At 42.0% G+C, this 19,184-nt stretch overlaps 1 protein-coding gene across 3 annotated transcripts; it reads right to left on the bottom strand.

Annotated features, from left to right (window-relative positions):
- Positions 1-419: 419 nt before the first annotated feature.
- Positions 420-17,990, bottom strand: ppp1r1b (protein phosphatase 1, regulatory (inhibitor) subunit 1B). Of its 3 annotated transcripts, none has more exons than XM_061026860.1 (5): positions 17,557-17,989; positions 5,464-5,553; positions 4,790-4,865; positions 3,486-3,620; positions 420-1,631 (listed from the first exon to the last, which is right to left on the bottom strand). In XM_061026860.1, the coding sequence occupies exons 1-5, from the start codon at positions 17,668-17,670 to the stop codon at positions 1,468-1,470; spliced, it is 579 nt and encodes a 192-aa protein (XP_060882843.1). In that variant the 5' UTR covers positions 17,671-17,989; the 3' UTR covers positions 420-1,467. The 3 variants fall into 3 exon arrangements, with proteins under 3 accessions (XP_060882843.1, XP_060882844.1, XP_060882845.1); XM_061026861.1 differs by having other exon boundaries at positions 5,470-5,553; positions 17,557-17,984; XM_061026862.1 differs by lacking the exon at positions 3,486-3,620 and having other exon boundaries at positions 5,470-5,553; positions 17,557-17,990.
- Between the last annotated feature and the right edge of the window lie 1,194 nt (positions 17,991-19,184).

The raw sequence follows: 19,184 nt of genomic DNA, 5'->3' as shown, positions 1-19,184 counted from the left end.
GAAAAGTGTTAACATACAAAAGGAGATCAGTGAGCACTGAAAAATCCCAAAATGAGTCGACAGTTATGGTAAAGAATGTACATTATACTTGATTGATTCCTCAAAATGTTGTCAGATCAAAAAGAGTTCAGATGTGTGATGCATCATGGAGGCTATGGTTAGTTTTTTTTTTTTTTTAAACAAACAAATAAGAGGTAGCTTTGCCCTTTGAAGATTACATTTTATTAAAAGTGAGACGAAATGACCTTCACATCCGCTGCCTTTAAGCAATTACAGACAACATGTTGGTGTTTCTTATTCAGTCATACATAAAGTGATACTCCAACCGATATTCAGTATTTATACATTTAACTAAAAGGTCAGTAAATCATAATCCCTACTGACATTTGAATCAATTAAATAAACATGAATTAAAGTCATCTTCTTTTTTTTTAAAGTTGCTAGATTAAAGTCCTGGTTGATTTGTACACATGCAGTATCATGGTGGTTCAGTCAGTTCTAACTTTTAAGCAGTCAGTCTGATATCAAAGAGATTACATTTATTGAACAATCGTCCTGGAATTACAGCTGCATCGTTTCCCATGAGTCCCTCATGCTAAGTTAGGAATATGGAAAAGTGGAGCTCGCAACAAACAGCAACAACTGCACACAGAATGTGAATTCATTGAATGACTGGAGTTGACTACAGAGAGCATTTAAAACTGGATATCATTTCCTGAGCCTATTAAATATAATAACTTTTTACAACTTGACAAAAGGTCAATGGTTGGAGTATCACTTTTTTTTTTTTACCACAAGGTGGCAGTAAATGCACATTTACTCACAGGGCTGGACACCTAGTGTGCTGCAAATTAGATCGATGCTGAGTTGTGCCTTGAAAATGCATGTCAGTGTTTATTTATAATGACTTCAGGAACTATTGAAAAGGTCACATCGGAGACATTCTTTATTATGAATGTGCCCAGAGAGGTTGAAAGTGTGTGTGTGTGTGTACTCTGTGATTAATGTGTTCCTCTTTAAAGGAACATTTCGCTGTGTGCAGAAGCATGAAGGTAGAGGGAGGACTGGTCTTACAGGGTGTTTGGTCATGTTGACCTTGACTCATCCACTCTCATTAGAAACAAAGGGACACGAGGGCCAAAGTGGCGTCTGCAGGCTGCTCTGTTAGTACATCATTCCCCACTTGCTCATAAGGGTCGAGTCCGAATACTCAGACCGGCCCTAATACGCCCTCTCTTTAATCCTGCTCGACCTTCAAAAGGTACAGAGATCTTAGCTCACTCACATGTTGGTTTCATGGAAGTATCGTTCAACAACTCCTCACACACTCACGTCCACTTAACCCCACACTCACTGCTCGTCTGTTTCTGAGTGCTTCAGATTTGAACCCTTTCACTAAATACGCTTACTCTCCCTCCGTATGTTTGCCCTGCTCTCCCTCTCTCTCTCTCTCTCTCTCTCTCTATCTCAGTTACTCCCCCGACTGTTCTCCTCTGTGGCTTCTTTGATGTTGCCTCCCTCCTCCTCCTCCTCCTCCTCCTCTTCCTCCTGTGCTGCCGGGGTCTGCTTGGCCGTCTCGCTCAAGCTGGAAAACTTGACCGAGCGCTCGGTGGTCGCCGTCTCCTGTTGGTCTGAGGAGAGAAAGACAGATGTCAGGAGAGGCATTTTATCAGTGTGACATGTGGTGTGTCTGTGATTTGGAGTAAGATGATTGTGGTTTATTCTGGTGAAAGAGATAATATAATGACTACATGTTGTGGAAAGAACACCAGTTAAAGTTTGGATAAGATTACTTTAAATACATTTAAATTAGTTGAAGCTCTCATTAGCAGTTTATCTCTTTTTGCTTGAAGACAGGTTATGTTATACAATGGAAGACATTTAAAAAAGAAGTGATATTTTTGTTGATTTTACTTGAATTGTATCATGATGTGTTCCTGCACACCCAGTCCAGACATTTTAAAAACAAACGGCACGAGAAGAGGACAGTTTGTGCTTCTGCTTGAAAAGTTTATCCGCGCACCGGCTCTGTGTTTGTGTCGAATGTAACTGAAGCGTCCTGATTACATTTGTTTTCATGATAGTTTGACCTCCGTCTGTGAAAACACAGGCCGAGCCGTAACTGTAACTATGACTGTGACTCGACTGAAAAGATGACGTGTGATCAGAGGACCCCCGTGAGGATCTGCCTACACCCTGTTCTAGTATTGTGTATTTCCCAGGATTCATAAAGAGAGTGATCATATCTAACAGAGCAATAACTCTGAATTAAACATCATTCTGTTGAAAATAACAAAACGATAAGGGAGTGTATGTGCAAAAAGAGTGTCCTTCAAATTCAGATTAGTGTTTCATTTGTTTTTCTGGTGATCACATTTTTTTTTAATTTTGCAAAGGTGCATAACTCAAACTTGATATTTTCCCCTAAAATATGAAACCATAGAGGAAGAACTATAAAAAGGGAGTTGAATACAGACTTCTTTGGTTCATTCCCTCTATTTCCTCTCTGACTAGTACTGGTGTTGGGTCCGGGCCTTCAGTCAGTGGCAGGTTAAGGACGAGAGAAAGAGGACTAATATGACACCTGGACCATCCCTCTGCACACAGACGTCCACCTGTCCTCCTGTTCGGTCCACAGAGGAGCTTTACATCAGCCTGCAAACAATGCAAGCCTACAGGAACGTTTTCTTCTCCAAAGAGTAAACTGCTCTACTGAGAGGGAATGATGTTGGTATTTTATTTTAAGTCCATTTCCAATTATTTTTCTATATTTCTATATTACTAACTCGATTATGATAGATTTGTTAACGTTTTGCCTCCAAGACTGAAAAAAGAAACAAAATTATAAGTTAATTGACTTAATTATGTTGTAAAGTTTGTTGTCTGGTAGAGATTTCCTAAACTTAGAGAAATGCAAGGCACTCGACACACAATCTGTCTGTACATGTGAGTTTGTCTCACTGTCGAAGCTGGACGTTGATGCTGGCTTTTTGTGATGGGAGGAACAGGAGAACTGAAATTTGACATGTGGAATGTGTGCAGACATCAAGAGGACAAATATAAAGGAAACGGGAAAACTGGACCGTTCATACAAACTGAGAAAAATACACCATACGGTACTTTTACAGTGCTTCTCACCCAATTTCAGGAGAGTGAACCATGATTGTTAAGACTTAAATGTACAGGATTTTATAGTTTGAAAAAGGCAAATCTGTCAAATACAGAGAATTTTATTCAATGTTTCATTTCTTTTTAACACTTCAAACTCAGAGGGATCTGAGCTGGGAAATTTGCATCTCACCAACTTGTCTTACTTTCAGTTTTAGGCAGGTGAGAAGATCCCATAAACAACCAATGAACCGATCCAATAAATGCCAGTGGTTCTGTGCGGTGTTAAAGTACCAAAGGGTGCACTTTTATTAGAGCAAAACGAGAGAGCGTGTTTGTGCTGAGCTGCTGCCTGACAGAGAGCCTCCCTCTCTCACCAGCAGCCTTGGCGGGAGATGTGTCCTCTCCCTCCTGTCTCTGCCAGATGTCCTCCTCATCCACCTCAAAAGGGTCTTCCAAAGGGGGGTAGATACCTAGGTTCTGCATGTGTGCTTCAGCCATCTTCTGGACAGCTAATACACACAGGTAAACACAGCACAAACACACACACACATGGACGGACGGGAGCACAAACACAAAACAGGGAAAGAGGGATTTGTTGTTTGGGTTTGACCACGCTTCAACACTGCCAGGTTTTATTCAGCCCAACAAGTTTTTTTTTCCAATTACAGTACATGCACAGACAGACAGACAGACAACTGCAAGACGGTATCCCACTGTGAAGATGTTTTCTATCTCCCTTCTGTTTATTTCCATCCTTGACTTTCCTCAGAACTGCTGACTCACACTCCTCCCTCTCTCGCCCTGTCCACTCTCCTGATAGTGATATTACCTCAGCTCCCACTCTCACTCTGGGTCACCTTGGCTTCTCCCTCCATCACTCTTACACCCCTTAACACCCTCAGATACTACAGTGCGGCGTTATCCTGGCTCGGGGTACGTTATGTAACTGGAAATGATTCTGAGGAAGTTCTCTCCTTCACTTTCTGAAGGGCAGATTTCTGATGCAATAAACGCGGCTTCCTGGGGTCATTATATCATCACTCGACATGCAACACACACACACACACACACACACACACACACACACACACACGCACACACAAATCCTCATTAAACGAAGGTCTGCTTGACAGGCTCTGAAATGTCAATTTTTGCTCCTTTTTGAAACCACATGCAACACACAGAAAGCCAAAAGCATAAATACGCAAATAACGTACTTTTTTTTGTGTTCATTCTATCCTGCCCATATGTGTGTTCTTGTGTGTGCTCGTGTGTGTGTGTACCACAGCTGTATACACAACTGACTGTAATCCTGGATGATCCAGACTTTCCTAGACTCACACTCAGTGTCTCACAGCTGTCACACTCTAATCTCTCCCTTTCTCCATTTCTCTCTATCTGTTACACATATACACGCCCTGTTGTTGATCATACACTAAGAGCAGCAAGACATGGAAACAAGCCTATGCATTATCACACGTGTGCATGCAAAAATATAAATTATGGCTTTTGAATTCATTTCTGCCCATCTGTCATGAGCATTTTATTATTTTGTTTGCTGACATATCGTGAAGCGTGTCAGAAATTAGAGTTAAGCACCACAAAACAAGATGGACTTAAACAACACACGGGGGTGAACCACAACAGAAAACCTCCAGCATGCATTGCTCACACCTACCTTTGAGTGAGGGAGGCTGGTACACGTTTGGATTGACACGTTTGGGTTTGAGTACTCCGTTTTCTCCTACGACCCACTGCAAACATACAACATCAGGCAAGATTTGACGTTAAAATTCTCCCAGGCATGTTTGAAGAAGTCAAAAAAAAAACCCAAAACTCTGCGTTGTATGTTTGTGTCAATTTATCTCCCGCTTCAGAGTTTGCCCCTTCAGCTGATGAAGGTACAAACGACACATACTCAGTTCAACTCAAGCATTACAATGAGGTAACAATGAGCAGGACAAAAACAAGGTCACTTTTTTTTGAGTGTTTTTTTTTTTTCACTTCTTTATGTAAAAAAAAAAAAAGGGTTTCTGCTTATGTAATGCAATATTTGAAAGCCAGTCTTAGCTTTTCAGAAACGCCAGTATTTGTCCTGTGAGTGTTTTTACACTTCTGTGCAAAGAAGCTTTCCCCAAAGTTCTGGATTTAAGATTGCATGAGGCATTATAAGTTTAAAAATCAAAAGTGACAAATCTTAAGCCACATCTGTTTTTTTTTTTCTGTTTGCTATTTGAAAGGTCAATAATCATTGTAAACATGTTGTTTCAAAGTGACATAAATAAAATACTTATGGAGGACGGATGTAGCATGCAGAGTGATACTCATTATAGAAAAGTGTGTGGACTTCACCTTTACCTGGTGGGTGGACTGATCATCCTCAGGAGATGATTGGTCAGCTACTCTGAACAGCGTGGCAGGTGTGGGCCTCCTGCGCCGGATCTTCAAAACAAACACACACAAACATAAAGGCCAGCCGTAAACATATTAATAATTAAAGTGGTCGAAAATGTTTTATTAATGATGTTCAGCACAAAGCCTCATAAATCAGATGGAAAATGTTCTTCCTGGGGCGTCGCTCTATTTCACTGGAGCTGCTGCCCTGCCGGCTGAAGGGTCAAAAAGCCTTCAGGAATGTTTCCATAGCGGATACCGGTCAGGTCAGAGTCAAGGTCATGGTCAGTGGATCACAGGAAGACTCATTATGCAACTTTCTGTTTTCATAGATACACTAACAGCAAATAGCACAGAAGGTTGACTGATGCTTTTTGCTGGAGTTTTAAATGATCCAGCTTTAAGAAGTTTTGACACAGGGAGTTTTCGAACTGAATTACCTCTTCGCCACTAATGTAACATTCTTAGCATTTTTGATTTCCTTAGTGCACCACGTACGCTCTCATACACCCTCACAAACAGTGCGACCATGGAAAAAAAAAAAAAGACTAAATGAGCCCCAGCAATCAGCTCAGTCTCTTTTTGTTTTTCTCTGCAGGTTTGAGAGTATTTACAGTGAACTCTCTGTCCTTAAAGGAAACGCTCGCCTCTGCCCCTCCAGCTCTCCAGCCTGTATCCTTCCTGTGGGACTGCACTCATACAGTTTGTCATTTCATTCAACAACAACACCACTGTTGATGCAAATACCCACTTTAGACCTTTCAAAGTCAAGCTTCATTAAAAATCTACTTTGATATCAAACTTTCAGCCTTTAATAGTTAAAGAAGGTGTAAGCATGTATAGCTCACAAGGTACCAGGTCTGGAAAAGAAGATTCTTATTAAGCTATAATATATATATTTTTTTAAATATTGGTGTTTTAAAAATCCTATGATGATCAGTAGTTCATTAATCAGAGTAAACAAGTAATTTCACCTATGTATCTATGAATTGATTGGGCTTTTTATTCCTGTTTTCATACCTTTTTAAACACTATGGTAAATCTATTAATGAGAGGTTTTGTCTGGAGATTTATCAGTGATAAAAAAATAATCAGTTACCAGACTTGCTGCACCGAAGTTTATTAGTCTGCAGGAATGGTTCGAGAAGTTTCTGTGGTTGGTTTGCTTCATTTTTCATTCGTAGAAGCTTGCCAAAATTGTAATCCATTGATGCAATATTTCATTTTATACAACTTATGTTCTGCCCTAAAGAGGAAAGTGACTGATAGTAAATGACAGGTTCGGTGTATCACTTTCATCCTGAACTACCCTGAGCATAAAGTGTGGAGCCTTTGCTTTACGTGCAGTCCTCAGTGATTTGACTCACTTTCCAGTAATTCTAGATGATTTATAGCTGCCATCTATAACTCACTTTTGAGAAAATATTGGATAAAAAAGAAAATGAATTATGAGTGCAAGCAGAGCAGCTAAGTGGACTTGACTGGTCGGACAAACAGAGTATTGAAAAGTGTCCTCTGAGGAACGGGCCAACCTTGGCCATGACATGAACCTCCCCGCTGCTGTTTACGGCACCACACAACATCACAGGCGAGAGAGTTAAGCAGCCTGGCTCTGTTTTGTGTTCTAACTGCTCCATACGGAGGGATGTGTTTGTGTTTGGTTCCCCTCCTCCTTGTTAAGCGTGGTGTGCGTCATCGCAGCGAGGCACATGTTGCCAAAGCAGAGGCTTGCTGGGCCGCGTGGTGGAACGCTGCCACTGTCAAACACGACAACACAGAGTAATCGAGCGTGGATTTCTCCCTTATTTATGACACCAGACACACATTTTAATCCCATCACGCAACTTCCAGCTTTCCTGTCTCCACTGGCTCTCTCACATTATCTCTCATAGTATCTGTCTTTCTGTCAGTCACCTTTCGTTTCCATCTCACTTGATCCTCTGCTTCCTCCATCCTGTTTACTTCCGGATTTATCATTCATTACTTGTCAGTGACATTACCCTCACGTCTCTCATCACTTCTCCTCAGTCTCATCATCACCATGATCTCGATTGCTTACATTACAGTAATATTATTTTGCTTTCTGACTCCTCCGTCTTTTCCTTTCCTTGATTAATCTCTCTATTTCTGAACATCCACAGGGCCTTCTTTCACCCCCCCCCCCCCTCTTTGTCTGCCCCACCTCTCCCCCAGCGAGCTGCGGAGGCCCGGGGCTTCATGCCGCTGTGAACCCTGCTGCCTTTTCCTGCCTCACACCTGCTCCCAGCCTTGCAGGGCGGCCTGAGGTGGCTCGCATAGACCCACAAGAGAAAGCAAACACCAGATGTTGCCATGACCAAGCCTTGTGGCATTATGTCCATTAAACTGGGAAGACTCCTAGAAAGGTCGTCAAGTCATGCAGACTAAGTGTGTTTTTTGAATTGTATTTGTGATATTTGAACTGATTTCTTCAGGTCCATATTAACAATAACCACCGAACAATTCAATAATTAATCAATCAAAAATCTACTTGACTGACAGGAAATGTATCTGCAGCTAAAATGCTAATTGATTGTGAAAACAATTGTTAAGAGTTTCAGCCACTATTTACTCTAGTTCTCACAGTTTTTGCTTCATGACTTACAAAAGGTCACTTCCTTATTTTACATCTGACTTTACTACAAATTGTAGATCCAGTCTAAAACTGTGGGAACGAAAAGCTTTCACACCTTACACCAGTAAGCTTTCCAACCTTATACCAGTCTAGTGCTCTTATGTTTTATTATTATGATTCATGTGAAGGTACATTAGAGAAAAGTCTCTCCGTTATTGACAATAAAGTTCTGCATCGATAGCCTACAGATGGCTTGCAACTCTTGAAAAATATTCCTAGAAACACAAACAATGGATCCACAGAAACACATTTATAAAAGCAAAAAAGGGTTATGCAGTATGTTGGAGCTTTACCCATCTAATAAGGTGTCACTGAAAGAGAAAGGATGAGATTAAACACGTAAAACTAAAGTCCATTTTCATTTAGTCAAATGGATATAAAAAAATCGGAACGTGAAATGATTGTGTTGGTTAATTGAGGTCCATGAGAAGCTTAATCTGATGAACTTTTCACCTGAATGTGTGAACGTAATGCCAATGTTTGTCAGTGTGAATGTGTGTGTGTGTGTGTGTGTGTGTGTGTGTGTGTGTAAATGCAGATGACTGTCCTCCTAATGCCAGCATCCAATCAGGGTGGTGATCTTGTGAAATACCACGTCATGACCTCCTAGACCCGAAAGAAGAAGCATGCCCCCTCTCAGGTCGATGTTCTAACAGGCTGTAAGGTAGAAAAATGAGATGAAAACAATGAAACCATGTAGGTAATGCACATTAATGTGCTAAAAGGCCCAGGTGTTTCTATCTCTGTGTTTATGAACACAAAGCGATGGCTACAGTGATGGTGGCGGTGACGTGCTGCTCTGTCACATAGACAATGGCAGATGACATAGACACACATAGTAACTCAGTAATTTTCCAGTTTAAAAACCACCCTACTCTGCCTGAGTTACATAATATTTATGTGACTTCCTCATTTACGCCAACACTGGGGCACAGCGTGCCAGATTACTCCAGCTACGCTTTATCCCTCTCCCCCTCCCTCATCTACTTTCTAAACCCCTGCCCCCAATCTCCCAAACGCTCTCCTCTGCTGGCAGCCATTGTTTCTGTACCAGGATCAGAAGAGCCGCTATGAACTTGCACAGAGTGGCTCTATGCAGGCTGCCGCAGTGGCCTTTCAGTGGCTCCACAGGTTGGCTGCCGAGAGGTTGGCTGCCCAAGAGGCATCTGCACCCCACCAGGTTTACCACTGAGATTTGACTCTGAGTTAAAACAGTGGCTGATGGATCATTACAGAGGAAGACAAATGCACTAGTTTATCTAAAGTTGATAAGTACATTTGAATAATGTGCTGACTTTGCAGTGAGAGAGGAAATCTTCTAGAATCAATCGAGCAGATCATCCAATCCTCCAATACCTCACTCTGTCACATGTAATGATGACTTTGCACATGTATGATGTGTGAACATGTGTGTGTGTGTTGGCACAGCACAGGAGCCTGGGTGCAGAGCCACTGATATGGGCCTGATCCCCCGTGGCCGTCCTCTGAGCTGGTACTCTCGTGGTCGGGCCTATAAAAAGGAGCATCAGTAGGACAGCATAAACTAGATTGGAGGGGTCTCTGGGGGCTTTGAGGGATGAGACAGGAAGGCTCTAACTGCAGTTCTGGATCTAATGCTAAAACAACACATAAAGAGACACACCTTAGAGCTCTTTCCATGTCTGTGTAAATCTACTGTGTCCCATGGCATTACATCGGGCCATCCAATAATCAGCGCATGTCAACGCTCTCTAAAAGAGGTGGCAGCATCAGTCAGATCCATATGAAGCGAATAGATAGATATGGATTTGTACAAGATTGATTCACAGATATGGAATCTGCCCATAGGGACATGAAACTACTTTATTAAAGAAAAAGAAGTTGTGTATGTGCCTGACATTCAATACTGTAATGGAATCACTCACAAATAAGGAAAGGCACAAGTAGTAAAATTTGTTCCATGAAACAGTGTTTGTTCGCCCTTTAAAAAGTATTTATAAGTTATAACCATAACCATAACTTTTTCAGTCTTCAGTTCCCTTTTTTTCTTTATTTTACTCCATGAGGCAGCACCTACATCACTGAACCTGACAAATGTCACCACTGTTAGTCTCAGTGACGTTATCCATTGGTTTCTTAAGCGGGATTTTGAAGCTCACCGATGGCGGTCTCCAGATTGGGAAATGCTGTCTCATGCTAACTTCTGTTCAACCTCGTAACAAGCAAAGAGTTTGAGCATTAAGCTTCATGACAAACAGCTACAACGCGCCCGTCCTTTCAGTCGGATTAGCCACGTCCATTACTATGAATAAAATGTATTGTTATCAAAACGGATGAGTTATAAAAAAATGTAAACCCCCCTGTACAGTGTGTGCTTATAAAGAAATTCGCTTTTCAGACCAAATTTGTGTTTTGCCCTCGGCTGTAAACGTGTTTATTTTTGCTGTACAAATGGACATTTTAGCATGGGATTGTATGGGACTTCAGGGTCTTATGCAGCCAGCCTCAAGGTTTTGCACTTCATCTTTCAACAGTGGAGGTTTCCTCATGCTTCAAACACATAGACTAACTTTAATAAACAGACACGCCCCTATTCACAGAGCCATGCCCGCCCCCCTGTCTTTAAAAAAACTACGCTGCACAGCCCAAGAGCCATAGGGATACAAGTGCAGTCAATGAGTTCGTCAACATAATAAGGTAAAAAAAAATCCCTTTAATGTATGGGCTGAGGGTTTCTTAGTTTTCTAGTGCACACACTTTAGAGTAGAATACAATAAGGAAATGCGTCTCATGACCATCTTCATTAAATATGTTTGTAAGTTCATTTACAAATGATGAAAAATATACATTTTGCTGGCTCAAACATTCCAAATTTGAATAGGTTCAGGTTCAGGTTATTGTTGCCTAAATCTTCTTATTTCAAGCAGTGGAGCATTTTTTAGACTTTGTGAATGGGAGGGTTGAAGATTACATCGAATGTTAGCTTTAGCTGAAAGTGCTTAAAACATATGAGCATCTTACTGTACATTTACATAATAATCTCAGCCTTCTGTTTTGTTTCCTGAGTTTGTCGTCATAGAATTCAAGGGATAATATTGCTTAAGGTTTGTTGAAACAGTGGACACTTTGTTGGCTGTTGTGAGGATTAAATCTAAATGGTTAATGTACTTGACCTTGTAAAGCGCTTTTTACACACAATGTCACACCTACCCATTCACACCCATTCGCACACAGATGGCAGAGGTTGCTAAGTAAAGTAAGCATCAGACGTAACTAATCCCATTCATACGCTGCTGACGAAAGCAGTGGGAGCATTTCGGGGTTAAGTGTCTTGCCCAATCAGATATGTTGCTGCACCAGCTGGGGATCGAAACCCCCAACCTTCCGGTTGAGAGACATCCGACTCCGCCAACTGAGCCACAGTTCTTGTAAAGAACAAGTCACACTGCTATTCCTTGGCAAAGCCTCCAGACAACATGTATCAGTATGCGTTGCAAATCCAAAGTTAAAGGCCAGTGATCAGGTCTATCATGTGACAAACATCTCTGTCAGACACAGACCAAATCATCACTAATAGACAGTGCTGTCAGACAGCTACACCTGCTAGTCAAGTTTCCAGCTGTTTCAAAGAGGGTCAAGGACGTGGCTACGCAAATTACAACCCCAACTGCAGCTCAGCGACCTCTGAGGTCGGTCAGGTGTGCATGATGCACTCATTTCTATTCAAGTGAACAACATCACTGAATTCCCATCAGAAGGAGAGGGCTGCTGCATGTTGCATTTCAACGTTCACTTTTACGCTGATCTTTGACCCCACATTTGGCTGACTGAATAAACAGATGGGCTGCAGACAGCATGCAGAGGGGCTCTCCAACAACCTCAAAAAAAGGTAATGTAATTATGCAGCACCCACTGGCAGAATGATATCATACTCCGACAACCAACCCCCTTGTTTCCTCTGTTTCTTCTCTGTTACACACCCCCGGCATTTTGGTAATTAGCTGCTGGAAACTGTTTGGCCTGTTGTTCCAGAGACGGTTGGAAGAAAAAGTATTACCATCACATCAAACAAATATAATGGGCCAATTTCTTATGAGTGACAGGAAGCCACCAACCAGGCCACAGTGCACACTGGAGCAATTCACAGGGCGAGGCCGCAACAGGGGAGGTGCCAATCAAAGCTTTCTCGGAGACAGCATGGCTAACAACGTTCAAACACTGGGATAATTCTGCTTTCACTGTTCATCCACTCAGATTTAGTGGTGACACATTGCGCAGCAGACAGAGTCCAGAGAGAACAACAGGCAGGTATGGACAGAGGTAGCTATAGTTACTATTCTGCGTCATGACATGTACTCACAGATGACAAGTGAAAAAGGTAACCTCTTACGGTTGCTCTGGAGCTTACAGGTCATTGCTTGGATGCAAAGGAATAAAGAAGTGTTACATTTCAATATCACTTGGGAGCGTTGCCAATATTTCTGTTGAGAAGATGTAGAGTTCTTAATCACCTTAAATATCCTCTGATTGTGTACAATTTTTAGTTTTTGTTTAGGAGGATGTTTTTTTTACTACTGTGTTCTTTTCCTGTTTTCTGCATGGGGTGTTTCTGCCTCAACTCTGAAGATGACCTGGTGTGCCCCCGCAAAGGCTCATTAGGTTGTAAGTAGATAAACACAAAAAAAATGTATCAACTTCTGTGACAAAAATGGGAGATTATAACAAAAAGGCAGCAATGACATAATGCTGTGTTTTCTCTGTGTCAACAACACAGAGATCCAGACCAGTCCCATTTGTTTTGCCTCAATGCCCTTCTCAATGTCACTATATCAGTTTGACCATCCCGTAGCTCTTCGGGGAGAAAAAAGGGATTCCAGCGCCTGACAGAGGCAATGAAATAAAGTGGGAGGAGGGCAGTTTAAAGGTTCAGTTCAGGGTCCAGATCCTGTCCCAGCTGCAGGAGCACACCAATGTCTGATGACAAGTCAGCTCCAGATCCTGTCCTGGCCTTATCCACCGCCTCCATTTCTCTCCCCCACTGTGCCTCTATTCCCTTTCTAATCCTCTCGCTCTCCTCTCATCCCAGATATGATTGCGGCTGTTGTTGTTACAGCCACGGGTAAAAAAAAAAAAAAATGGAAGCGCAACAGATGCACTATGGTTTCTCTGCAATGTCACATGTAGGCAAAAATGATGATGCTGTTGAGTTAGAGGCAAATAAATCGACAATAAGGAACTGCTTCTCTGCATGCCCCAAAGAAAGCCTGACTATGTTTGATTAAAGACGACAACAAATGACAACATGGGGCTTCTTGAACACAATGAGGATTTGCATCATTGTGGTTCCTGCAAGATTCTAATGCAAGCCTAAGGTATCATGGCACATTGTCAACTTATAGTGTACAGTGTCAACAGGTGACAAATCTATCTACCAGCATGCTCAATATTTATGTTCTTGAACTGTTTATAGAATACACACATCCATGCGCACATGAGCAAACAGAGGATGATGGATTGCTTGGTTAGGATTGTCATTAAGACAATTTGATTTTTAGAATTACATATAAAGCTTTTTTTGTGGAAAAAAAACAAGCGTTAGAGCCCAGCAACTACTCTGCTGAAACATAGTGGAAAAGGAACATGAAGGAAAACATTGTTCCAAACTGCTGTTGATGGACACACGCAATAAAAATGTTTTCATATCGTTAACAAATCAAAAAACTCCTGTACTGTCGAACCCATGGGAGGAACAAAAATACTCAGCCTACAGAAGACAGAGAACCATTGATTGTGTCCCAACAGCAATTATAACCTGTGGTTTCCAGCAATTAGGTTTGCCACTACAAACATCAAGAAACCGCTTGGGCAGAAAACTTTAAGAAACATTCAAATCATTTTCACAAGAGGGATGACATCAGTGGGCGAACTGAGTCACACCACTACAGTGACATTCCCGACTGTCCACATGCAAGAGAAAGATCACGGCACCCTCTTGCCCTGTCCCAGCATGCTTTGTGCCGTCCAATGAGATGTTCTTTTTGGTAGTGCATGTTGACAGTCCCCCCAGACTGCTAATGTTTACCCACAAACACACACTGCATCAAAGGTCGCTTTTTGACGTTTTACCCAGAGACTAGACTTGGAAGGGCGATTTGGTTGGGAGGAGTGGGCTAGGGATAGGGTGGGGAGTGTGGGTGGGGCAGGTGAACCAAAAAAAAAATGCCCGCCATCACCCTGTTAGGTTTAATATGTATTTATATGGAAGTGTTTGATATAGAAAGGCGGTGTATTGATAGCCTTCGCTGCCCTTTGTTATTCACTTTCATATTTCAAGTTTCCTGTCATTTCAAAGGATCAATATGTGCTGACCAGTTCATGTTGACTTCAATGAGAGGAAACATAGATAGATGTCAATGTGTTTAGTCCACGGGGAGGCAAGCTAGGAGGGAATCAGGGATGCAGCGTCTGCACCATGACCCTAATCTCTGTCCATTATGCACATTACCCTACATTGGTTTGCAAAGCACGCAGGATTGGTGTGTGTGTGTGTGTGTGTGTGTGTGTGTGTGTGTGTGTGTGTGTGTGTGTGTAGAGTAGAGGTAGGGATGGTAAACATGGCCATGTGCTTTCTCCATGTTGTTACTGACAACCACAACTTCGATCGTGAACTCTCAATATGGGGATATCAAAGCCCGATCATTTAAATATTCTGTCATACTACAGTTATTTCAAGACGATAGTGGGAGAGCTCAACAGATCTGCAGTTTTACGACAAGATACCAGGGTTGACAGTGGAGAGCAAGGAAACATTGTGATGACCGATGTATTCTTGAAAATTCTGATTAAAGTCCCTTGATTGAAGACTTTTCATTTGGTGGACACAGATTTTGATCTAGTTAGAAGTTTTACTCAGTTAGATTTTCTGCAAACAAAGTGGAAAAAAACGTAACTTGCGTCCAAAGAGACATCCAGTTTACCTTTGATAATGACATAATCAGGGCGCCAGTGGCCAAGTGGTTAGTTGGAACACCCCTTGTACAGAGGTTGTAATCCTCGAAGTAGGCGACTCGGGTTTAAATCCTACCTATGACACTTTCCCGCATACCATTCCCCACTCTCTCCTTTCCAGATTTCTGACTCTTTCCACTGACCTGTCCCTTCAATAAAGGCACAAAATGCCCCAAAAATAGAACATAAAGCTATAGAGGACAGTTTCCAAAGCTTTGGGAATGTTTTCTCGCTTTCTCACAGCGTGGACACTCGTGATGAAATATCAGGTAAGAATATCTTACGAGGCACAAAAGAAAAAGAAACAGCTGCTGTTTTTTTTCCGGCACAATGTGTATTAATTCACTGAGTGGGAGGTCTCACATCAGATCCTAACCCGTTAAAAAGAATTCACACAAGCTTTCCCATAAACATGTTACAACATTAATGTAAACAACCTGTCAGACAAACAGTGCTGTCCATTAAAGTTGACCTTTTAGATGCAAACCGTGGGGGAGCTTTGGGCGACGTAGTTGTGCAGCCCGTCTCCATAGTAACAAGGCCCCGGCAGTTCGGTCGATAGTGGTTTTGGGGTTTAAATGCCATCGGAAAGAACAGTGTGGAGTTCTGTAACAAGTTCGGAAGAATGGTGTAGTCATTGTAACTCATTTGCAAAGATTGACTTGTGGGCGAGTGTAATTGTGGTGGGTGGGGAAGGGAATGAAATGAGTGTTAACCATTACCCCTGCCCACCCACAAGTCCCAGGAGACTCCCACATCCATGCATAGAGGCAATCTGCTTAAAAAAAAGACATAAACACATCCTCCCCTTAACGTCCTTCAGTTTCCCACACTCCCCTCGGCACATTTGTTTGAACATACAGCTTTCTTCCACCTGCACACCTGATTCTTAAATGACTATCAACATTGTTTTTACATATGTCTACTCTTTTAACATCTAGATGACATAGGTTATGAAGTAATATGGTGTCCACTAAACAAGCTGTCATAAAAGCTTAGCACACACATTTTATCTGAAGGTAAAAACCTTCTGGAGCAGAGCCAGACAACCAAACTAAATATAGCTCGTCACTGTTTCAGCAGAAGGTGATTGAGAAATAAGGTCCTCCCCAAAACAGAAGGAAGTAAGTTTTTTTGTTTTTTTTATAGAGGAAGAGCAGCCTCACATATGGTAGATTGATATCCTGTGGCTTACTTGGAAGAGATGATAGGGATCAGAGCGTGATAACAGGGCATGAGAGATAGAGAAGAAAGAGAGGGGTATGTGTTTATGTGTCTCATGAAGCAATGAAAAATGTTTCAAACTCTGCGAGTTTTTTAGTTTATTATTCAGTAACACTGCCACAAATTCGATTTTTAAGTGTGACAACAAATTTACACTTGATTTTTCAAATATCAAACTTTCTCGCACACCATGGTGGAGAGTGACTTCTGGTCATTTTGGATCATTAAAAGCCGTTTTTTTTTTTTTTTTTTTTTTTTTTAAAACAAGCTGGGAAACAGGGACAGCCACTCAGGGAGCTGACCCCAGACAGGTTAGCAAAGAGATTAGGTCGTACTTATTTCTTTCTCTGCTTTTCTTCACAACGCACATCTCTTTCCTGCCGTCTCATCTCCTCTCAAGCCCTCAGGAGAGATGAGCCATTGGCCTCGATCTACCTCAGAGCCAAATGGTTCCTGCTTTGGCCCACTTTCCTCTGCTCTAAAATAAGAGCTAGCAGCATTTGGGCCAAAACAGAAAAGTCTGGGTTGTCCTCTCAAAATGAACATAAACAGTTCATATTATTTGAACATATATTCATATATTTCTGTTAGAAAAAGCAAGATGAAAGATTAACAAAGGGTATTCCAGTACAGAGAGAGAGAGAGAGAGAGAGACAAAGGAAATAACAATTATTAACAGTGTTAGCTAGGTAGCAAACTAAATGTCAAGGGCCTTTTGTTGCTGCTTTTGTTGCGAAAGAGTGAACGGGCTTCAAATACAAGACAATGACTTTGTGTCAATGTCACATTGTTTCACAGGTCAAGATGAGATGAGACATCAGCGCACCAATCTCATGAAGAAACAGGAGGGGGAAATGTCATCACTATTTCTCAAACATGTGGCACGCAAACCCTGCTGAATGGGGAACTTATCAAAAACAAAACAAAAGCAGATTGATAAGGTGATGAAAAGTGTAGGTGATCTAATTTGTCCACTTTTGATAATCAACACTACTAGCTAAAATAACTGTGCTTACCACCTTTTGAATGAACTAGTGGAAGGCAGAGAGAGGAAACTAGCTGTGCAATTTAAAACAAAGTTACTATTTAGAAACTATTTAGAGCTAAAGCTAAAAAAAAATGTCAACAGAATTAAAAAAAAAACATTTTTCTTTGGGTCAAACGTGATCTGTCCTTTGCCTGCTCACCATCTCCACTTGTCGAGGATCCAGGTTTGTGGGCGCAGAGGATGGCATAGCAAAGTGGATCTTCTTCCTCTCCTTGGGCTCCCCCTCAACCTCAGTCGACACGGAGGGCTCCATGGCTCTGGATGGGGTCCCGGGGGACAGACTCCCAGCAAAAAGGAGAGGTTGCTACCAAAGATCCTCCCTGGAGGAACCTCCCACTCCTGATAAGTCCCACTCCTGGAAGACTTTTCCTTTCTCTCCTCACTCCCTCACACCTTCACACAATAAACCGCACAGACCCTCTCTTATTCACCTCCTGTCCTCTCTCCCTCACCAGCAGTTTCTAATATTCTCTCCTCTTGCTCTCCTGTTCTCCCTTTCTTTCTCTTTTCTCCCCTCACTTACAACCTGTGCAGCTGGAGTGAATGAGGCAAGTGCTTAGATCTGTGAGGGAGAGAAGTGGGTGGGTAGAGGCTGGATGGGGAGGGACCAAGGTCCAAAAGAGGGTGGAGATATTAGAAGAGAGGGGAGGAGCCAGAGCGAATAGGGGAGGGGATGAATGAGGATGCAACAGGGGGGGGGGGGGGGGAACGGCTGTGTTTTTTTTTTTCTATCTATCTAAGCTGAGGTTGATTTGTAATCAGAAAAAAAATAATAATCTCATCACATCAGCTGAGCCTCTTTTGGCCTCTATTTGTGAATGAGAGATTTATGCTGGGAGAGGGAGGGAGCAGGGTGAGCAAGGGGGGGATGAACATGAGGAGAGATGCATGGAGGGGAAATGTACACGGGGATCCAACAGATAAGCCGACGCTATTGACATCACAAGATTTATCAGGCTGGGTCATGTTAAATGTAATGGTATAACTAGTATAGCTAGCTTCCCATTCATCTTCCATCGTGTAGAGATTTCGTCTTAACTGAGACAAATCCCATTGTGATGTGTTTTTGATCTATCTGCAGATGGCATGAATCTGATTTACATTTTTTTTTTAATGAAGAAGCGCTGGAATTACAAAAAAGTGGAACATTTTCAAGACCTCATCAATAGAAAAAAAAAATGATGTTGGAAACAAATGAACGGAAATGAAAAAAAAAAAAGAAAGAAGAAAGTAGCTAGAGACGGGTAGTTCCAGAGCTGTTTTCAGGGCCTTGCTGTTATTTCACTTGCATGGCAAAGGGATTTGGAGAGTGAAGAGAAGTGGATTTGGCCTCAGGGTAGAGTTGAGCTCTGGCATGGGCAGAGAAGGGGAGTGAGGAGGAGGAGGAGGAGGAGGGGTGAGGTGGCTGCAGGGGCTGGTGGGCAGAACAGAGGAGAGGGTCAAGGTGTTTATGGTGCTCTGGGAGCAGGACTGTTGTACAGAAACACATTATACAGTCCAATGAGTGTTTATCCCGCAGGTCAGCGCAAGCATTCATTCATTGTTGCAGGAGTTGGTAAGTTATGCTGGGTGTTTAAAATAGAATTACTTCCATTTCAGCAAAGCACCCGCTGCACATGTCTTCAGTGTGCAGCTCATTATTTAATCTTCATGCACATAACGTTTGGATGGCTGTTGTTCAGTTTTATGGAACTGCTACATGCACAACCTTTCAGTCACATGTTGCCATTTAAAATGGCTTCATAGAAGTTGCATAACTTTGTGTTA

This window comes from Labrus mixtus, chromosome 20 (genome assembly GCF_963584025.1).
Source record: "Labrus mixtus chromosome 20, fLabMix1.1, whole genome shotgun sequence".
Classification (NCBI taxonomy): domain Eukaryota; kingdom Metazoa; phylum Chordata; class Actinopteri; order Labriformes; family Labridae; genus Labrus; species Labrus mixtus.
Note: the sequence above shows the minus strand (reverse complement) of the source record. Positions and strands in the feature narration are given on the sequence as shown.

Excerpts from the sequence above, each read along its gene's own strand:
- ppp1r1b (XM_061026860.1), bottom strand. The coding sequence starts at position 17,670 with ATGGAGCCCTCCGTGTCGACTGAGGTTGAGGGGGAGCCCAAGGAGAGG. Across the intron at positions 4,866-5,463 it reads AGTCCACCCACCAGGTAAAG|TGGGTCGTAGGAGAAAACGG; the intron begins GTGAAGTCCACA and ends GTATGTTTGCAG. Across the intron at positions 1,632-3,485 it reads ATCTCCCGCCAAGGCTGCTG|ACCAACAGGAGACGGCGACC; the intron begins GTGAGAGAGGGA and ends TTCTCTCCTCAG.